The sequence below is a fragment of the Phocoena phocoena genome, chromosome 14, assembly GCF_963924675.1.
Source record: "Phocoena phocoena chromosome 14, mPhoPho1.1, whole genome shotgun sequence".
Taxonomy (NCBI): domain Eukaryota; kingdom Metazoa; phylum Chordata; class Mammalia; order Artiodactyla; family Phocoenidae; genus Phocoena; species Phocoena phocoena.
In genome coordinates, this window is record NC_089232.1 from 51,510,866 (window position 1) to 51,531,980 (window position 21,115).

Below are 21,115 nucleotides of genomic sequence, written 5' to 3' on the forward strand. Positions count from 1 at the left end.
GTGTATTTGGCCTTGGACCCTCGCAAGTTCCCCATCCTCCTCAGCCTCATCCTACCTCTTCTGCCCCACCCAGACTCTTCCTGTCTCTGGGAATCTCCCCTCCCTCAGGGCCCAGCTCAAGGATGACTGTCCCGGCCACACAGCCCACCAAGCCCTAAGCCCAGCTGCAGGCGTGGGCTTGGCACCTTCCCCTGATGCCACAGGGAGCAACTTCATGCAGAAGAGAGATTAGCAGGAACACAAAAGAGGCTCCCAACCAAGCCCTGAGTGGAAAAAGCAGGCTACAAAGCAGCAGTGCTGTAAGATACTATTTTGTTGTTGTTTAAAAAAGAAAAGAAAAAAATATACCTGCATATCTGTACGTAGAAAGATGTGAGGGCTTCCCTGGTGGCGCAGTGGTTAAGAATCCGCCTGCCAACGCAGGAGACATGGGTTCGAGCCCTGGTCTGGGAGGATCCCACATGCCACGGAGCAACTAAGCCCGTGCGCCACAACTACTGAGCCTGCGCTCTAGAGCCCGTGAGCCACAACTACGGAGCCCACGTGCCACAACTACTGAAGCCCGCGCGCCTAGAGCCCGTGCTCAGCAACGAGAGAAGCCACTGCTATGAGAAGCCTGTGCACCACAACGAAGAGCAGGCCCCAGCTCAGCGCAACTAGAGAAAGCCTGCGTGCAGCAACAAAGACCCAATGCAGCCAAAAATGAAAAATAAATAAATTTATTTTAAAAAATGTTAACAGTGATTACCTAGAATACGGAGCCAGCAAATTTTTTTCTGTAAAGAGCCAGACAGTAAACATTTTAGGCTTGGAGTCATATAACTCTGCAGTTGTTGCTCTAAAGCAGCCATAGATATCGAAGATACCTAAAACAACAGGCAAGCTGTGTTCCAAAAAACTTCACAAAAGCAGGTGACTGGCCAGAAGGTCATAACCTGCCAGTCCCTGATCTAAAGATTGAATATGTGATTTTTAAATTTGCCCGTTTTATATTTTTACGTATTTTCCACCATAAACATTATAATTATATTACTTACACAAACTAGGAGGGAGGGAGGGATCAATGAATTATGCATTTTGGGGAGGGAGGGATAAATTAGGAGTCTGGGACTAAAATATACACACTACTATATATAAAATAGATAACCAACAAGGACCTACTGTATAGCACAGGAAACTATACTCAATATTTTGTATTAACCTATAAGGGGAAAAGAATCTGAAAAAGAATATACATATATATATATATCTGAATCACTTTGCTGTACACCTGAAACTAAAACATTGTAAATCAACTATACTTCAATTAAGATTTTTAAAAATAAATTATGCATTTTTAAAGATGCAAACAATTAAAACATAAAAATCTAATGAACCTCACTCCTAAGAAAAGTGCAAATTAAAAAAAAATAAAGCTGAACCAATAAGGACCTACTGTATAGCACAGGGACCTATATACCCAATCACTTGTAATAACCTATAACGGAAAAGAATCTGAAAAAGGATATATATATATATATATATATGTATGTACATATACATATATAATATATATATGTTCGTATACATATATACATATATATAACTGCATCACTTTCCTGTACACCTGAAACTGCCAACATTATAAATCAAATATACTTCAACAGAAATTATTTTAGAAAACAAAAGAAGTAATTACCTTCCAAGTACCAACAATGGAAAAGTGAACAGATAAATATCATCTCCCCTGCCAACAATAATGATGCTGAGATAGCATATTTCACCAATCACTCCTAATAACGTCAAAAAAGCATCAAAAAGCTTGCACTAATCCTCCTACACTGTTGGAAGGAATGTAAACTGGTACAGCCACTATGGAGAACAGTATGAAAGTTCTTTAAAAAACTGAAAATAGAGTTACCATATGATGATCCAGTGATTCCACTCCTGGGCATGTGTCTGGAGAAAACTATAATTCAGACAGATACATGCACCCCAATATCATTGCAGCGCTATTTACAATAGCCAAGATGTGGAAACAACCTAAATGTCCAACGACAGATGAATGGATAAAGAAGATGTGGCATATATACACAATGGAATACTATTCAGCCATAAAAAAGAGTGAAATAATGCCATTTGCAGCAACATTGATGGACCTAGAGATTATCATATTAAGTGAAGTAAGTCAAAGACAAATATCATATGATATCATTTATATGTGGAATCTAAAAAAATGATACAAAGGAATTATTTATAAAACAGAAATAGACTCACAGACATAGAAAACAAACTTACGGCTACCAAAGGGGGAAGGTGGGGCAGGGATAAACCCGGAATTTGGAATTAGCAGATACACGCTACTATATATAAAATAGCTAAACAACAAGGACCTACTGTATAACACAGGGAACTACACTCAATATCTCGTAATAACCTATAATGGAAAAGAATCTAAAAAAGGACATATATATATATACACACACATACATGTATGTCTGAATCACTTTGCTGTATACCTGAAACTAACACAACATTGTAGATCAATATTTCAATAAGAACTTAAAAAAAAAAAAGCTTGCACTATGTTGTGAGGGCTTACGAAGCAGCCTCTCTCCCACATCTTGGTGGCTGAAACAACCTTCTATGAGGTCCAAGTTGGCAACCTCTACCCAAATGACCAGCGTTCTACCTTTTGACCCAGAACTTTCCTGTCTCGGAATCCACCCTACAGACAGATCCCCACTGAAACAATGCATAGGTACGGTTCTGTTCTGGACTCTAGCATATGCTGAAAAGAGCCCAAGTCTGGAAGTGACCTATCTGTTCCTCGGTTGGGAACTGAGTAAACAAATTGTAGGAGATCTGTACTGTATGATACTATAAAGACTTTGCAGCAGTGCAAAGAAAAGGCAGCTCTGATGTGGAACCATCTCCAAGAGATATATTTTGAATGAAAAAAGGCAAAGGGGAGAATATGCATTTAAAAAAGGAAGAAAATAATATGTGCGTATAATCGCTTGTGTATGCTAACTATCATGGAATGATACAGGAGCCTAGGAACACTGCCTACAGAGGAGCCAGGAGGCAGGGGATGGAGATGGAAGGGAAACGTTTTATTGTCTAGTCTTCTGTACCTTTTTAATTTGGTATCCTGTGCAAGAATCAGCTATTTCAAAAAATGTTAAATGAAAAGGATGAATAAAGTGAAATTTAACAAAATAAATCATACCAAAAACAAAATAGGGGCTTCAAAGGACTCTAGCCAGTCAAAGCAAAGAAAGCTCTGTGATCCTGACCCTCCGTTTCCTCACCTGTGGGGAGGAGGGAACACCTGTGTGGCTGGCCCACCTCCACCTGGGAGGCTCGAGAGGGGCGAGACGTGTGCCCAGCCTCCACGATGACTGGCTGCACTCGGCACACGTGAGTCCCTCCGCTTGCCCGGATGTCCTCAAGGCCCCAGCCCACGGTGTCTGCAGAGGGTAGTAATGATGCGGAGGAGGGAGCTGGTGAGGCACGGGAAACCCAGGCTCCCACCTGCTAGTCTCCAGCCTGGTTGAGGCATTCAGCCCTGCAGAACCGCCGGAGAGCCACGGTGGCCAGCAACACGCCCTCCTGGTCCTGTCGCTTCTCCCTTCATCTCCACCACCACACAACACACCCACGAAACACCACCAGCCCCTCCCACCCAGATGGAAGCATCCACCAGACTCTTCACAGAGGGAGGGTGCCTTGCTTAACCCCAAGGAGCAAAAGACTAAGAAAGGGGTTCTAGGCACCGTGTTCTTGGGTCCCAGGACCCTCCGGTCAACGCACAGGAAAACGAGCTTCCTGCCACCTCACCAGCAGGGCAGTCGCACCCCCAAAATGATGCCAGGCCTTTACTTTCACCACACTTCTCCTTGGATCTCACAGCCCCTTGAAAGTTGGAATTATCAGGAATCACCTTTTCCATTAAATTTTGGGGAGAATGAGGCTCAGAGAAGCAAAATGACTTTAGCTGACACTTCAGGCGACAGTGACCACCTCCAGACCGCCCAGCTCACTGTCCTTCACTCTTCCCACACCATCATCGGGCTCCCAGAACTCCCCCTTCTGAAGATGACCACCCCCAACACGTGCAGGCTTTATTGCTTCAGCAGCTCTCTGAAGCTCGGCCCTTCCCCCCAGGGCCTGGGCAAGCTCAGTCTGACAAGACGGGAACAAGCCAGCCCCCATCGTCTCTCCAGGGGGCCCGCACACACACAGCCCAGAGAAGAGGGAGGCCTGACCAATGTCAGCAGCTCCTAGGCCTGAAAGAAATGTCCGGGTCCTGCTCAGCTGCCAGCGACCTACCCCTTCTTCAGGTTTGTCACATAAGCGCTCTGGAGTGCAGCTTCCAGGAAGTAGGTGAGCTCGTAGTCGACCGGGTGAGATCCTTTCAGGTGCCGGGATGTGGTGTTACTTGTGATCTGGAAAGGGGAACACAGAGAGAGCCGCTGTCTCTAAGTTCTGAGGCCGAGAGGCCAGGGCCAGGGTCAGCCCAGGCAGAGGTGGAGGCCCCATCGCCACCCAAGCCCCCAGCTACCTTAGGGGCACGTAGGGCAATACTCAGACCAGACTCAACCTGCGATACTCAGACCAAACTCAACCTAACTTGCTTTAATTCAAAATAGGTCTAAAGCACTCTCCCTGTGCAAATGCTGCATGCCCATAACAGCCCTACAAGGCTGGTTTTCTCTGCACCTTATAGATGAGGAAATTGAGGCTCAGAAAGTGCCCGGGGACACAGAGCTGGCCTGGGCCTGGACCTCAAACTCAAGTCTGGCCAGCTACACATTCCAGGTTCTTTCTACTACTTATTGGTGCATTCTTTCAATACTCGAGCGCCTACCAGACACCAGACATTGCACTGTCCCTGTCACATAACCATGTACCCTCAGAACAGCCCAACAGCTGACCCCTGGTTCGTGGGAAAGCTGAGGAACAATTGTTACTAACTGAGCTGCCGCTTAAGCCTCAGCTCTGAGAGGGTCACCCAGCCCCACCGAGATGGGCCTGCCTTCACTATGCCACCTCCCTCTCTGACATGAGGGGAAAAAAAAAAAAATCAACGAGCCATCCACCCCTTTCAGAAACTGAAATAGGTTTTAGAGAGATTCTTAGCTCCTCAGAGGTTGGCGCTGGGTCTTAGGAGAGACATCCAGCTTTGCAGTGCACAGGGTGCACAGGGTTCTATGGCCTGCCCTCCCTTGACCTGAGATAACCAGCTATCGGGGCCCATTTGTCCACCCAGTGCCCCAGAGGTGCTGATTCCAGCCCTGGACACCATTCCAGCTCATCACCTTAATCCCCTTTTAAGAGTCCAAAACCCAGGCTTCTGACTGAATGGGTGACTTTCAATTTTTCATGAAAGCTTCCTCCAAACTATATGTAATTCAAACACGAGGAGCTCCTGAAACACTGCATGTGACCTTGGCAGAGGTCAACTCAAGTCTCCACGTGGACCTCTGCCAGGGAGTACCCTCGAGTCCTGTTTCTGCTGAGCCTCCAATCACCTCTTTCCCACTGAAGTCCAGCCAAGCAGAGGGTCTCTAGGACGGTGACTCTCAACAGGGGGGCAATTTTGCCCCTGAGACATTTGGCATTATCTGGAGACACTTTTGGTTGTCACAGTTGGAGGGGGGTTGGCTGCTGGCAGCCCACAGGTAGAGGCTGGGAGTGCTGCTGGACATTCTACACAGGGCAGCAGAATTATCTGGCCCTAAACGTCAGAAGTCCTGAGGCTGAGAATCCTGCTCCGTGGGAACTGACCTGGCATGAGGAGGACGCCTCCAAAAAGGTCCGTCACAAACAGGTGCTGGGTTGACATTTTGGCATTTGCCAAAGTAGGTGAGGTTCAAATACCTGAGTGCTGAGTCTCTCAGATTGTGCCCACCTCCCCTGTCTGGATGCCAATCCTAAATCTCCTCTGCCAAGCCTGCCATCTAGCATCTACTAAACGTCTACTAAACAGAAGGCTTAAGCACCACCCCGAAGTCACAAGTCACACAGGGTCCAAGCCCCGCCAACGCCACTTATGAACTGTCTGAACTCCGGGAAGCTATTTAACTCTCCACACCTGAGGTTCCCCACCTACACGATGGGAATAACAAGCGTAACCTGTTGCAGTTGGTTACTATTTGAAGGTTAAATTAGAGAACTTTGAGTAAAGTACTCAAAGTAATGCCTGACATGAAAACAGGGATGCAGTAACTGTAAGTATCTTTGTTGAATAGGGCTGCCTGTAGCCCCCCCATTAAACCAGGAGTCCCCAGAAGGGAAGAACTGGGGTAACATCACAGTATGCTGCTAACACCTGCAACTGCTGTCCTGTTGAGACTTCGTTCAGGCCCCCCGAAGCACAAGCAGGGAGATAAGTAGGCCTGAGAATTTCCAGACCCCTGTGGCCAGCTCTGCCAGCCTCTGCAAGGCTTTAAGAATGGTCCTCCTCCCCGCTAAAGGGTCCAGTAGCGAGCTTCCAGAGCACCTGAGAGCTGGGAAGAGTGCCTACATGGACCGGCCTGACTGTACCCTTCCAAGGGAAGAGTAGTGGGCAAATGGCTTAATCTCTCTAAACCTCATGTATTAAACAGGGATGAATGTAATACCTACTTCAGAGAGCTGCTGTGAGGGGTAAACAAGTTAACGAACACAACAGGGCTGTCACATTTTTGGTCGTACAAGCTGAGCTCACCAAGGAGGTTGCCAGCCGCTCGCAGGTGGCGTGGACTCTTCTGTTTATTAAAAGTCTTTTCTGGCAGTAGAGAGTCTCATGCTTACAGAATCAGGATACTATAATGAGTTTTCCAATGGATAAAGCAGAGCATCTTCAGGGCAGGTGGAGGGTCCTCTTTTCTAATTTGTACAAGCAGGACCTACGGTTTTAGTGGGGTGGGGGGGCTTGCATAGATACAGGTGCTCGATAGAGGGCAGTGATGACCAATTGGGCTATTTCCAGCTCACCTTCTCCAATTCCTGCAGGAACACCTGAGCGATCCAGGAGGCCCTCTCGAAACAGGTGATCACTTCCTCCTCCCTCTCCGTCAGGCGGTGGCGGGAAGCGATGGAGTTGGGGAGGCGTTCCAGGGAGAGGCCTGTGGGACGAGGGGAGCATCTCGGACCTGCCCTGCTCGGCGGGGGACGGGGGGCCCAACTCCAGGCCCCTCCCAGGGGCCCAGGGTGGGCTCATCCGAGGAGACTCTGGAGCAGCCAGTGGGAGGCAGAGGTCCTGGGAGGGGAAGGAGGGGGCTAAAGCAAGGATGGTATTAGCAGCGGCTGGGATCAAGTGGTGAACAGACAGCAGGCACCCATGCCCCACGTGGGGAACCACACTGGTGGCACCCCCATGCCCAACTCCTGCCTGCTGGAAGCAATCCTGACCCCTCCCCAGGCACTCACCATGTTTACATCATGGAGTGGTTATTTACATCTAGCTCTTCTCTCCCCCAGTAGTTCAATGGGGGCAAAATGAGCCTGTTTGGACTGCCACAGTCCCTAGCACGTGGTAGATGACTTGATTACACAGCATTTATATGCACCCCTCCCGTGGAACCAAACAGTTTCTACCTCACCTAAGTCAGGCGCTCGGGTCCTATGCGCCTGCAGTGGAAGTTGCTGTTTTTGCGTCCCTGGCATCCATTTCCCATTCTTTCCACAGCAGCACCTCCCTCTCCCTTTGAGCACCCATTTGTGCAGCCTCGCTCAGCCCTGTGGCTCACAGAGCGAAGACCCCGCCCCACCTCAAAGGCAGGCACGTGATCCAGGCTGACTCATCATCAGGGCCACAGTGATTGGCTAAGGGTGTGCACGTGGCCTGGTTTGTGCCGAGAAGACCCAATCCCAGAATTCTTACCCCTTCCACTGGGCTTGTTAAGCTGCTAAGAGGCCAGCCTGGAAATGTCAGGGAAAGGCAGCCTTAAAATGAAGCTACGTAACGTGAATGTCATTAACATGATTGTACACTTGAAAATGGTTAAGGTGGTGTATTTTATGTTTTGTGTTTTTTACCAAAATTAAAAAAATTTTAAATATAAAAGCATAGCTCTAAAGGAAAAAAAAAAAACAAAAACCCAAAACTATAAGAAACCAAGAAGGGAAAGCTGTAAAGGGAAACAACTATATTTATGTCTGGGTTTTTGGTCTTTAACTTTTTTTTTTTGAGACAGGAAAAAGACTGAATAAACTCAGTCACGAAAAAAATAAAAAAACGAAGTCTACACAGAACAGAGATGAGACTTGATGGAAAAGGGCAGATTCCTAAAGACACGGAACACTTGCCTGAAGCACTACCCCCTGAAACTTTCCAGTACATGCACCAATAAACCCCATCCCCCATTTTCTCAGGGAGGGGTGGGGTCAAAGTCCACTTAAATTGTGTTGCTGTCACGTGCAACTCACAGTCCTGACTAGAGAGCACTGTCCTAGACTGCGGTTCTCGGTGGGCAGAACCCAGATCCTTCTCACCTTTGTGCCCACACAGTACTTTATATGTAGCAGGTGCTCAAGATGAAGTGACTGAAGGAAGGTCCAAGAAGAGAATCCTCAACTCTCTCCTGCCCTTTGGCCCCAATATCCAACTGATGACCAAGCCCTTAACATTTCAAGCCTCCCCTCCCCTTCCCTTCTCTTATCTCCTTATTTTAGGCTTTATCTCTTGAGTGGATGACCACCTTGTCCTCCTAGCTGGCCTCCCTGCCTCCAGTCTCACTCTCATCCATCCTGCTCAAGGATCCCAGGGTGATCCTTCTAAAACTCCACTGCTTAAAACCCTCCATTGGGGTCCCCACTGCTACAGGGTGAGGTCCAAACTCCTGACATTCCATACCATGCCCTCCAAGATCCATCCCTGTCACCTCCCCAGCCAGGTCTCTCATCATGTTATACATCAAATGTTTGTGTCCCCTTGAAAGTCATAAAGTCATATGTTGAAAACCTAATGCCCAAGGTGATGGTATTAGGAGGCGGGACCTTGGGGAGGTGATTATGTCCTGAGGGTGGAGCCCTCATGATAGGGATTAGTGTCCTTATAAAAGAGACCCCAGAGAGCCCCTTCCATCATGTGAGTACACAGCAAGAAGTTGGCAGCCTGCAACCTGGAAGAGGGCTCTCACCAGAACCTGACCATGCTGGTGCCTTGATCTCAGACTCCCAGCCTCCAGGACTGTGAGAAATAAGTGTCTGTTGGGTATAAGCCACCCAATCTATGGTGCTTTGTTCTAGCAGCCTGAGCTGACTATGACACCATACCTGCTGCATCCACACCCAGGCTCCTGCTCCCCCTGTACTCGGGTTGCGCCTCTTGCCTGGAATGCACCCTCCACCCCACCCCCCAGAGGCCACCCAAAATTACAGCTCACCTTCTGCCACTGAGTGCCCCCTCCTCTATGGAGCCCCCCCGATACACCCTGGTATAACCAACCATTCTCTCCTTGGGCCCTGATCTACACTTTACGTATTCCTGCCCCACCATTTTGTTATACTTATTTGTTCATGTGTTTGCTCGGCCCAGACTATAGGCTCCTTAAAAGCATCAACCTTAACACGTTCACCTTTCTATAACCTGGCACACAGTAGGCACTCAGCAAGCACTGGCTGGCTGAAGAAACGACAAGCCTGGTGGTGTCCGACAAAGTACAAAGTACTCTACAAACACAAGGTAAAGAAATACTGCTGTTCTTGGCTAGATTCCCAACTCATATGGTTTCAGTGACCTTGCCCTCTGCCAGACTGGGGTGTGAATGGGTCCGAAGGTCGGGATGCCTCGGCCTGGGGAAAGGTGGACATAGACCGTGAAGGCCCTTGCTCAATACAAAGACTCAGTTACCCGGGTCACCAAGGGTCAACGTGCCTCCTGCCAAATGACTCACGACCAGGAAAGGACTAAGGGGGAGGAGGAATAGAGGGCGCACTGGAGGAGATGTGGCAAGAAGGCAGGGGAAGGCTGGTCCCCTCTGCTCACTGCCGGCGCTGGCCCAGCCACTCCTCTCCAGACCCACGGCCCCCGTGTACCCTACAGGACAGTGGGACATAGAAACTGTTCAGGGCCTGGCCTGGAAGCCAAGTGGAAATGGCAGGAGGGCAGAGCCAAAGCCAGAAGACACAGAGAGGGTCTGTTTTAACACATCCTTGTGCTTCCCCCCGCCCCGCCCCGAGATGTGCTGCTGTCTGGGTTCCCTACTGCCCCACCTCTGGGCCCAGAACTGGGATGGACCAGGTTCAGGCTGCCAGTCCCAAGCCTCCGGTGGGCTGGCCATGGCAAAGCGGCGAATTCAGCAGTCTGCGGGGCCGCCACATTCCCCGTGCTCCATTTGTTCCTTCTGCTCCCAGCAGGGGCCTCTCCACCAGGCTTCTCTGAGAATTCTAAACCCCATCCTCCTTGAAAGCTCACAGCACACCACCTTTTCTCTGAAGGCTTCTTAAGTCTCCCGCCTTCAGAGCCGGCAGCACGTTTTAGCTGCGCCTCCTCTGCGTATGCCTTTCCCCTACATGGTGACCATCCTCTCTGCCCATTTCTGGTTGATCTTTGCACCCAGCGAGAGCAAGGCCTGGGGCTTAGTGAGTGGATGGACACACAGACGAACACACACATTCACTCATGCCGAGTGTAGAGGCCGGTGGCGTTTCTCCCTCTCCATCTAAAAAATGGTTCTTGTGGAATTCAGAAACCGTGGCATATTTATACAATGGAATACTACTCAGAAATAAAGAAAAGGACACACTCTTGATACATACAACACGGGTGAATCTCTCAGAACTTATATTGTGCAGAAGAAGCTACATATCAAAAAGTACAGGCCATATGATTTCAGTTATATGACATTCAAAACAAGGGCAAAATTACAATCTATATTAACAGAAACCAACCAGTCATTGCCTGGGGTGGGTCTGGGGAGGGGATCAATTGGCAAAGGACCTGAGGGAATTTTCTGGGGAGATGGAAATGTTCTTTGTCTTTATTGCGGTGTTGGTTACACGGGTATCTATACTTGACAAACTCATCAAATTACACATTTAAGATCTATGTACTGTGTAAAAATATATCTAAAAATAATAAATATATTCCTTTTTGAAAGGAAGCTATTATGATTCCAGAGGACTAATGAAGATCAAAGTAAACGGGCTACAGTCACTGAGGTAGTGGTCTGTGAAAAAATTTCTAACATATAGCAGACCAAAAAGCTTCCTGGAGCTGGCAACAGCTCTTCCTAGTGAGGGTCACAGTCCAGTCACCCCAGTTCTGCCCATAAAAAGAGGCTTCTTTGTCCGCCTGCCAATGCAGGGGACATGGGTTCGAGCTCTGGTCCGGGAAGATCCCACATGTCGCGGAGCAACTAAGCCCGTGCGCCGTAACTACTGAGCCTGCGCTCTAGAGCCCACGAGCCACAATTACTGGAGCCCACGTGCCACAACTACTGAAGCCTGTGCGCCTAGAGCCTGTGCTCTGCAACAAGAGAAGCCACTGCAATGAGAAGCCCGTGCACTGCAACAAAGAGTAGCAGCCAAAAGTAAATAAATTTATTAAAAAAAAAAAAAAAAAAAAGAGGCTTCTTTGCCTTACATTTGCTCTTTGAGTCACATGATGGGCCATTTTCCTGTCACAAACATCTGATGGGAAAGCTACCGGGGATTCCAACCCTCGGGTTCCTTCATCCTCTGCCCTGTGTGTTTCTGCACAAGTGGCCAGACCACAACACTAGCTCCAAGATGGAGACGGGCTGCTTCTGAGCCCGCTCCCAAAGGATCCCAGTGGATCCCAGCCCTGTTGAGCGGGCAGGAAGCCAGAGGCTGTCAGGAAGCACGGGCACTGCCTCCTGATTCCCATTGGCAGAGGGACCTTTATGTAAAAACACCCAGTCGTGCGAGCCAGCGGAGGTTCCCTTTCAAGAGGAGTGCTTGCTTTTTCATTAACTTTGAACTTTCGGTTTGGAGGCAAACTGACCCTGGCACAGCTCAACACCCAGGCTGGTTCGGGCCTCATCGGTCTCGGTGACTCATCACATCCCAAACAGCAGCCCTTCCAAGAAGCCCCACCCTTGGAGCCCTGGGCACTGGATGCGGAGATGGAGAGCACGATGCCTCCCCTGTGATGGAACTTTCCAGATGGGTGGACCCCCGCCCTCCTGCCTACCCAGCTGGTCCAAAAGCACAGGGCACCCGAGAGGCGTAGGCCCTGTGGGGGTGGAGGATGGCGGGGGGAGGAAGAAATGCAAGTCACTGCTTCAGCCTTCAGGGAGGAAGCCTCAAGGCCGGGTTGGGAAGAGAACCCTCATAAATCACACTCAAAAGTGGGCAACTGTGGTAATATAAAATGGTATAGCTGCTGTGGAGAACAGTCTGGCCATTCCTCAGAAGATTAAAACCAGAATTACCATATGATCCAACAACTCTACTTCTGGGTATATATGCAAAAGAATTGAAAAGAGGGTCTAGAAGAGATACGTGTACTATACCCACGATCATAGCAGCATTATTCACAGCAGCAAAAAGGGAGAAGCAACCCAAGTGTCCACTGATGGATGAATAGATAAAGAAAATGTAGGATAGGACTTCCCTCGTGGCACAGTGGTTATGAATCCGCCTGCCAATGCAGGGGACATGGGTTCAATTCCCTGGTCCAGGAAGATCCCACATGCCGCGGAGCAACTAAGCCCGTGCGCCACAACTACTGAGCCTGCGCTCTAGAGCCCGCGAGCCGCAACTACTGAGCCCGCGTGCCTAAAGCCTGTTCTCCACAACAGGAGAAGCCACAATGAGAAGCCTGCTCACCACAACTAAGAGTAGCCCCCGCTCACCGCAACCAGAGAAAGCCCACGCGCAGCAATGAAGACCCAATGCAAGGCAAAAAATAGAAACTATTATTTTTTTAAAAAAATCGTAGTATATACACACAATGGAATATTATTCAGCCTTGAAAAAGAAGGAAATCCTGCCATATGCAACAACATGGATGAACCTTAAGGACATTATGCTAAGTTAAATAAACCAGTCACAAAAGACAAAGTCTGTATGATTCCACTTCTGTGAGGTACCTGGAGTAGTCAAACTCATAGAGACAGAAGGTAGCATGCTGACTGCCAGGGGCTGGGGGAGGAGAATGGAAAACTGTTTACTGGGTGCAGTTTCAATTTTGCAAGATAAAGTGTTCTGGAGATTGGCTGCACGACGACATGAACGTACTAAACACTATGGAACTTACGCTTAAAAAGTTTTAGGATAATAACTTTTGTTATGTGTATTTCACTGCAGCTAAAAAAATTCTCAATGGTTAAGATGCTAAATTTTTTTTTTTTTCTTTTTTGCGGTACGCGGGCCTCTCATTGTTGTGGCCTCTCCCGTTGCGGAGCACAGGCTCCGGACGCGCAGGCTCAGCGGCCACGGCTCACGGGCCCAGCCGCTCCGCGGCATGTGGGATCTTCCCGGACCGGGGCATGAACCCGCGTCCCCTGCATCGGCAGGCGGACTCTCAACCACCGCGCCACCAGGGAAGCCCAGGATGCTAAATTTTATGTTACATTTTACCAATTGAAAAAAAAAAAAAAGCAGACAATTTGACTCCTTGTATCAAAGTTTCTGAAAAGTGTACACATTTCAATCCAGTAACTCTACTTCTAGAAATTTATCCTTAAAAAAATAATGTATGCAAAAAATGCAAAAGTTGAGCTTCAAGGATATCCAGCGCAGTATTGTTTATAGTGGCCAAAAAAAAAAGAGATTTAACCTACAGGTTCAAGAACAGGAGACAAGTTTGCTAAACTACAATAGATTCTTACAATGAAATGCTATAAAGCTACTTTACATAGTGATGTAGATGTATACTAGAAACTATTTCGTAAAATATTAACTTTAAAAAACAAGCATATAAAATATATGATTGTATGAACTTATTTTCATTTAAAACATAAAAACCTATAGGAAAAAAGACTGGAAGGATATACCTCAAAATGTTTAGAGAGATCTTAGTCTCAGTTTCCCCAAAGACAAAATAAGATCACTAACAATGCCCACCTCATAGGGTAGCTGTGAAAATTAAATTAGATGGGTCTTATAAAGAACAGAAAGTACGCTCTCAGAAAACGTTTCAAGTGATGCTCAAAATGACCTCTCATGTAGGGGTTTAGCCTTTCCCTAGAATGACAAATGAGAAATCTAATTCAGGGAGAAGATACTCCTTCCAACACCCCTCAGCTCAAAGTGCCAACTAGATCCAGGTCTTCTGGCTTCAACACCATCCGTTCTCTCGGCCCAGACTCCATGCGTCTTTCCTTACCCTCGGTAACCCACATCTCAGGCTTCTGGCCAGCGCACGGGGGCCTGCCTTTCCCATGTGTATCCAATGGCTGAATTATAGCTGTCTAACCTGGCAGGGATAGGCCCTAGTGTCGGTGCTGGTTTCTCAAATACACCCCTCAAAACCCTATCCATACTCCACACCTCTACCAACTACTCTCTGGGGTGACCTCCAACGATGGAGGAAAGGCCTGCCAGGAGAAGATGTGGGGAGACCACTCCAACTCCCCGTGGTCTCCCTCCATGAGTCCACTTACCCTCCTGCCCTGTTTCGTATCTCGCAGTCCAGGCAGAACCTCAATGAAGGCTTGGTAAGCACACAACGAACACACCCAGCCTCCTTCCAAGACGCCCTCATCTGCTCACTCCTCTCCACCTGGAGGCCACCCTCTCACTCCGTGGACCACAGTCTGGGGCCAGGGCAGCAGCACCAAAAGTGCTGACCTGCTTCCCCACAAGGCAGACGGCCCACGCCCCTTTGAGAAGGAAGCCAAAGTAAACAGTTAATTCCTGCCACACCAGGACTAAAAAAAACCCCAAACCAATATCCCACCATGTCCTGCCCCAGGAGCAGCCTGGTGTTCTTTTATTTTTGGAAGTTTTACTAAAGCCATAAAATTCCAGGTGAGAGCAGAGGAGCTGGGGGTTTCAGAGGCTGAAAGAACAGAAAAAAAGAAAAAAAAAAACCTTGAGGGGTGAGGAGAAGAGAATTTGCAGATCACAATTCTCACAGCTGCCTAATGTTTTTTACATTTTTACTTTTCACAGCACCTTCACAATTGAGCATCTCACTGCAGTATTTTGGGTGAACCGGGGGCATTTTCCTTCATAGCCAGGCAGGTCCTTCTATCGGTGAGCCAGCAGGCAAGACTGCCCAGAGTAGCCTCGCTGGTGCTGGGCCGTGAACAAGCGGCAAAGGGGTTTGCTAGGCTGAAATACAGGGCAGCACTGGTTTTCAAGGGGCCCACAGACACAACAAGCCCCAAATTAGGCAGCAACGACTCGGTCTTTAGAGCTCAGGGCAGGACTCATGGCTGGAGAGATGGGGGGTCATTCCCCACATCATTACCACATTGAGCGAGCACCAGAGAAAGGAAAGCAACACAGGCCGGAGGAGAGAAGGAAGCCGTTCGCCACAGAACGGCCCTCTGAGAGGCGGACAATGACACTGGGGCTTTTGGGGGCTGAAATGGGTAAGGCTTGAGATGTCGAAAGAACAGTCCCTGAAGCATCCTGCACGTCCGTCAAAGCTGGGGCTACCCCTTAGGACTCAAACCAACAGAAAAGAGGGCAGTTTGTCACCTGGATCTACAACGGCTTTGCCTGGTCTAGGGCCCAGAGCGCTCTGCTCCAGATGGACCCAGACAGCATGCTGACCAACAGGTGAGCTGATTTTACGGGAAACAGGCTGGGCCACACTTCATGGTATGGCTACCTAAGGCCAAAGTTCTGGAACACCAGCAAAAGGGAGACCCTGAGCCTTCCTGCTGGGCTCTCAATGCCCCCTCATTTCCCAATCCTCCCGTGCACAACCTCTTTAGCTCCAAAAAGGTATGACAACACCCCGCTCCAAACAAGCCACCTCCATTTCCCAGGGGCCTCCCTCTGGATTTTCACCTGGAAGGCACCTCTTCCACTCATCAGCAGCTGATTCCTCCTAAAGTTCAGCCTCACCTCCTAGCTCACATGGGAAGGTCCCACAGCTACCTGGGTCTCACTCACTTCCCTCTCTGGAACAGAGTGTGTCAGTCAAACAAGTACTCCCTGGGCATCAGGGACGAGCCCCAAAGCCAGAATCAGAGAGAGCCAAGTTCAAATCCTCACCTGGTCACTACTGGTGTAACCTGAGGAGAGTCAATTCTGCCTGAGCCCTGGGGTTCTGTCCTCCATACCTTTCACCTACTTTGGTAACAGCACCCTGATTTTCCTTCGAGGAACCATTCCTCCAACTCAGTCCACAAGATTCAAGTGGGGAAATCCCACCCCGGGCACCAAACCAGCCACCTAAATGCCGGTCACTGAAATTGGTTCCAGGGTGGGCATGAGACTAAACCAGGTCAACGAGAACCTTCCCCAAGGCTTTCTCTCCTCCTGAGGTTGTGAGTTTAGGCTGCAGGACCACGTAAACCTGGAGCTGTCGAGAAGGACCACAACATGTGGAGTCCCTGGATCCAGCTATGTTTGATGCTATCTGCCCCCAACGACTTACTAGTTACATAGGTCTGTACATTTTCAGTCCCTTCCCCTTTGGGTTGTTGCTTTTCCAGCTAGTTGGGGTTGCATTTTTGTCATTACAACCGTAAGTCTGATTATACAGAAACCAATGCCTAGAAGCATGATGTCAGAGGAACAATTCCTGAAATGCAGGACTGGCTGAGCTGGGGTCAGGGATGGGAGTGAGGATTGTGTCACTTCTCAGCTAAGAAGCTGGAATTCCAGATACAAGGCGGCAGCAGTGCCAGTGGAAATGCAGCCTATTTTGTCTTGAGGCGAGACCTTGGGCCATGAAGGCTGGAGCTTTAGGATATCTGGTAGAACATTGCAGGGTAATTAGCCTGTGTTGGGGCCCACAGTAAGGCCTATAGAAAGGGGCAAGCTGCACTCGAGGCAGCTGTTCGGAATGACACAGCTTTGCAAACAGGCCCTTTTTGCCTGTGGACAAAAATAGAGACGGCTGAGAATCAAATCAGACAATCGGAGTTGGCAGTTCTCTGCTCCTGCTGAAGGCAGTGCTGGAAGGGGCAGGAAAACTGGACCCCATCAGGAGCTAGGGCTGCGGCCCGGGAAAGGCCTGATTCCTCCAGGACCCCCCAAAGAACCCTGATGTGGGTCTAACCTTGCTAGAGTCCCCCATGTCCCCAAGGCCCACTTAGGGCCCCCTCTGGGCTACCCTCAGGGGCAGAATGATAGTGCCCAAAGGCATCATCCATCCTGGCCAGCCCCCAGGCTCTGCAGTAAGTGTCAGGACCCTACCTCTCCTTTCTCAGGGCTTCTGGACGTCCCATACCCTCCTCTGTCTGTGCGAATGCATCTCGGAGGTAACCCCTCCGGAGGGGTCCTCTGTCATAGGCAGGACTCAGGCTTGGGAGACAACCACTGGCCACCAGACCAAGCTCTGCTATTCACAGGCTGCACGATCGTGGGCAAGCCTCAGTTTCTCCATCCATACAGTGGGCATATAACAACTCCCTCCCATTCTACAGAGATCAACTGAAAGTTAACCCACCAGCCAACAAATATCAGTATTTATTAAACAAGAGTTCCAGGGCAGTGTTTCTCAAACTGTAAGGTACATACATGTCACCTGGGAATGCTGTTAAAATGTAAATTCTGATTCAATACGTCTGGTGAGGGGCCTGAGAACCTACATTTCTAGACTCCTGGGTGGTGCACATGTGATAATCCCGCACCCTTATCACGCCCACGCCCCCAACAATGCTACGCTCAGGTTCCAGAGGGGAAGGGTCCACGCCTCAAGCTTCTGGGTACAACATCGAAGTCAGGTACACCAGAGGAGCTTGGAAGACTCGGGGAGAAGGGACCAAATGGGGGATTGTGCTAGGCAGGGGAAGGGCCCTCAGCCCTGCCAGGGCCGGCAGGTGACTTGGGAGCAGTCGGCCACAGTACAGGCCAGACCCATTAACCTGGCAGCCAGGAGGAGCTAGAGGCAGGACCTAGGGAGAGGGAGTTCTTCCTCCAAAGCCAGAGGCCCCAACAGGGCCCAGCCCACCTCCCGGAGGCCAAAATGAGGCCCTAAAAATCCAGGCCTCTGCTCCTGGCAGGACCTGGTCAGTCTGAGCCCAGCTGTGAAGCTGGGCGACAGTTCGCTCAGACAGGGAAGTGAAGCTATTTTATTTTTCTATCTTAGTGAAAAATCTGTGGTGTTCATACTGTTTCTAAACAAACTTGACATTAACAATAACCTTTTTCCCCTTGGAGAAGTTGGAGGGTCATATATCACCCACCTCCCCACCAAGCAATATATACATATGTGCACGTAATGTTTCTGCACTTCAAGCAAGAGAAACCCACGACTACTTCAACTGCTCCCTTCTCTCAAGCTCCTGGGACAGTGTCTGAAGCCCTCCCTGGGAATCAGAAAGCAGCTTCTGGTCTAATCCATGTCCCCCCGACTTCAGAGCAAGGCCAAGTCCTTGTGAGTGACCCGCCAGAGGACACCCTGCCAAGTCCCTCTGCTCTGAAGGGGAAAGCAGGTGCACTGAGTATGTCTTTTGTGGGTGAAGAGACCCAGAGCCTGCTCTTGAGACATCCGTACACACGCCCCCACTGAGCCTCCAGGCCTGGCTGCTCAGGCCCCTCCCACCATGACACACTGCCCCGCCCTCCTGCCGCCAACCAGGTGTGCCTGAGAACTCAACTCCCTGCCCCACTGGAAGATACCAGGTGGAACCATGGAGCGGAATACGATGCAAGATGATAAATGAGCTGAGACGTAATGGCCTAGTCAGGCCGAGTACTGTGGTGAAGGCACATCAGGCTCCCGCAGGAGGCCGCCTGGCAACTGACAGAGCCTGAAAAGAGGCAGTCTGGTGGCAGGGCATTCTGGTTCACACACAAACCAACTGACATTTTACTTTCACCAGCCTCAGTTTTCTCATCTGTAACCTGAGAATTGGCCCTAGATCATTTCTATGTTTCCTTTCAGTCTAGAATTCTGAGCAGCACCATCAAGGGGTGTTTACAAGCTCTGGCTGCCTGGGTTCAAATCCTGGCTCTGCCAATTCCAGTGAAATCCACAAGAGTCCCTTTACCTCTCTACTCGTAACTCCTGGGCTATAACATGGGATTGAAGAGAACACCTACTCAGGGAGGGGGGTTACTGTGGGGACTGAATGAGGGCACACCTGGCATGGAGTGTTTAACAAATTTATATTATTATTCTGTGAACTCTGTGGCATGCTGTTGCCACCATTCTTCTTATGGCCTGAATGTTTGTGTCCCCTCAAATTCATACGTTGTAGCTTTAAGCCGAAATGTGATGGTATTTGGAGGTGGTGCCTTTGGAAGGTAATTAGGGTTAGATGAGGTCATGAGGGTGGGGACTTCATGATGGGATTAGTGGCTTTGTAAGAAGGCAAAGAGAGAGGGATCTCTCCATGAGCACCCAAGAAGGTGGCCATCTGCAACCCAAGGAGAGAGCCCTCAGCAGACAGCAACACTGCTGGTACATGGATCTTGGATTTCCCAGCCTCTAGAACTGTGAGAAATAAATGCCTATTGTTTAAGCCACCCAGTCTATGATATTTTGTTATGGCAACCTAGCAGACTAAGACAAGCGCCATGCTCATAAATGAAGTCAGGACCAATGACCAGCCATCCCCATCCCCTACTCTCTGCATTAGGAGCCACACCAGGTCCCGCCAAACCCAGGAAAATCAACACCATGCACACCCTGGAGGCCACGTGCACAGTCTCAAGCACACACAGGGTCAGATGAACCTCAGCATGCTGAGCAGCAAGGCGCAGGCATCGCGACAGGACAGGGAGGACGGGCAGAGAGGAGGCAAGCAAGTGGGAAGCCTAGTGCAGTCAGCGGGGGGCGGGGAGCCAGTACAGCCCATGACCGAGCAGCCCACGCCAGGGACACCCAGCTCCTTACCTCCCCTGCAGCACCTGTGACCACCGGGCCTGTGTTCCCCCAAGAAGCTGGAGGCGTGCCGGAAAGAGTAGAGAGCAGGAGACAGGGAGCAGCAGGTACCGAGCCAGGTCTACAGGAAAAAGTGCCGGAAAGGAGCCCTAAGAAAGGGTGTTAGGTTCGGGAGTCCACGGCATACGTGGTTTCCAAGAGGCCAGAAAGACCCAAATGCCAAGTGAAGATCAACCCCAAGACCAGCCTGTACCGGGGGCACAGAGCAGGGGATGAGAGAGCAAAGGGAGAAGACCCCACACACTGGACTGTCCCAGATGGGCACCTGCCTCCCACAGGCTGGCACCAGGTCTGTCTGGGCGAAGATCTCAGCAGATTTCCTGGGATTGTGTGAACAGTCTCTCAATGGGGAAAGGGACCCAGGGACCCACAGGTGGACAAACAGCTCTCAAGAAGCCCCATCGGCCATGGTTAAAGGAGGCTGTGCCCTGCACAGATGTCATAGTCAATCTCCCAGGACCCAAAGGACACAGAGGCGTGGGAGTAGGGACTCATAGTGCAAGGCCAATGTCAGAGAGTGGAGGTTCCAGTCCTGGATCCACCACAAATCTCTGGGTAACTCCAGGTAAGGTACATCCCCTCTCGGGGCCTCAGTTTGCCTGTATATAAGATCGGAGAATGTCCCCATCTCTAAGAGAAAAGAAGGTGACAAATACTTTACCAATGCCAGACACCAAATCCCCACAGGGTCACACGTGTTTCTAGACTTTTCTCTGGGGTTGGTTTGTGCTGGAATAAAGAGATGATCAAACATCCAAGATTCCTGGCAACAGTGTGGACAGAGGGGCTCCTGGGACCTCACTGCCACCAAGAGCCACCACTCAGGCTCTGCGATCCCAGGATTCAAGGATCCAGGGAAGGCGGTGCCTGAAGCACAAAGCCTGGGGGAGGGCTCTTACCGCCATGTGACACCTTCAGGGTCAGTTCAAGGGCACTCTTTCCCCAGGTGGGCATCCACAGTGCACATGATGAAATTCCTACATCACTGACCCTGTGTGCCTGGCTCCCCACCACAGCATCACTCGCCCTGGGAACTGGCTCTGACCTGCCCATCACAGGACCCCAGCATTGCCTCCCTGGGCCGCTCACTGCAGGTGCCCAGCAAATACCTGAGGAGAGCCAGGCTGCTCTGTGCCATCAAGCACCTGATCTGTAGCCAAC

General features: G+C 49.7%; 1 protein-coding gene across 1 annotated transcript in view; it reads right to left on the reverse strand.

The window, feature by feature from the left end:
• Positions 1–21,115, reverse strand: part of TTC7A (tetratricopeptide repeat domain 7A) — a 120,778-nt gene that overhangs the window by 79,249 nt on the left and 20,414 nt on the right. The window contains exons 4-5 of the mRNA XM_065890702.1: positions 6,964–7,094; positions 4,315–4,430 (exon numbers count right to left, since the gene is read on the reverse strand). Coding sequence (XP_065746774.1) covers positions 4,315–4,430; positions 6,964–7,094 — 247 coding nt within the window. The remainder of the gene's footprint in view (positions 1–4,314; positions 4,431–6,963; positions 7,095–21,115) is intronic.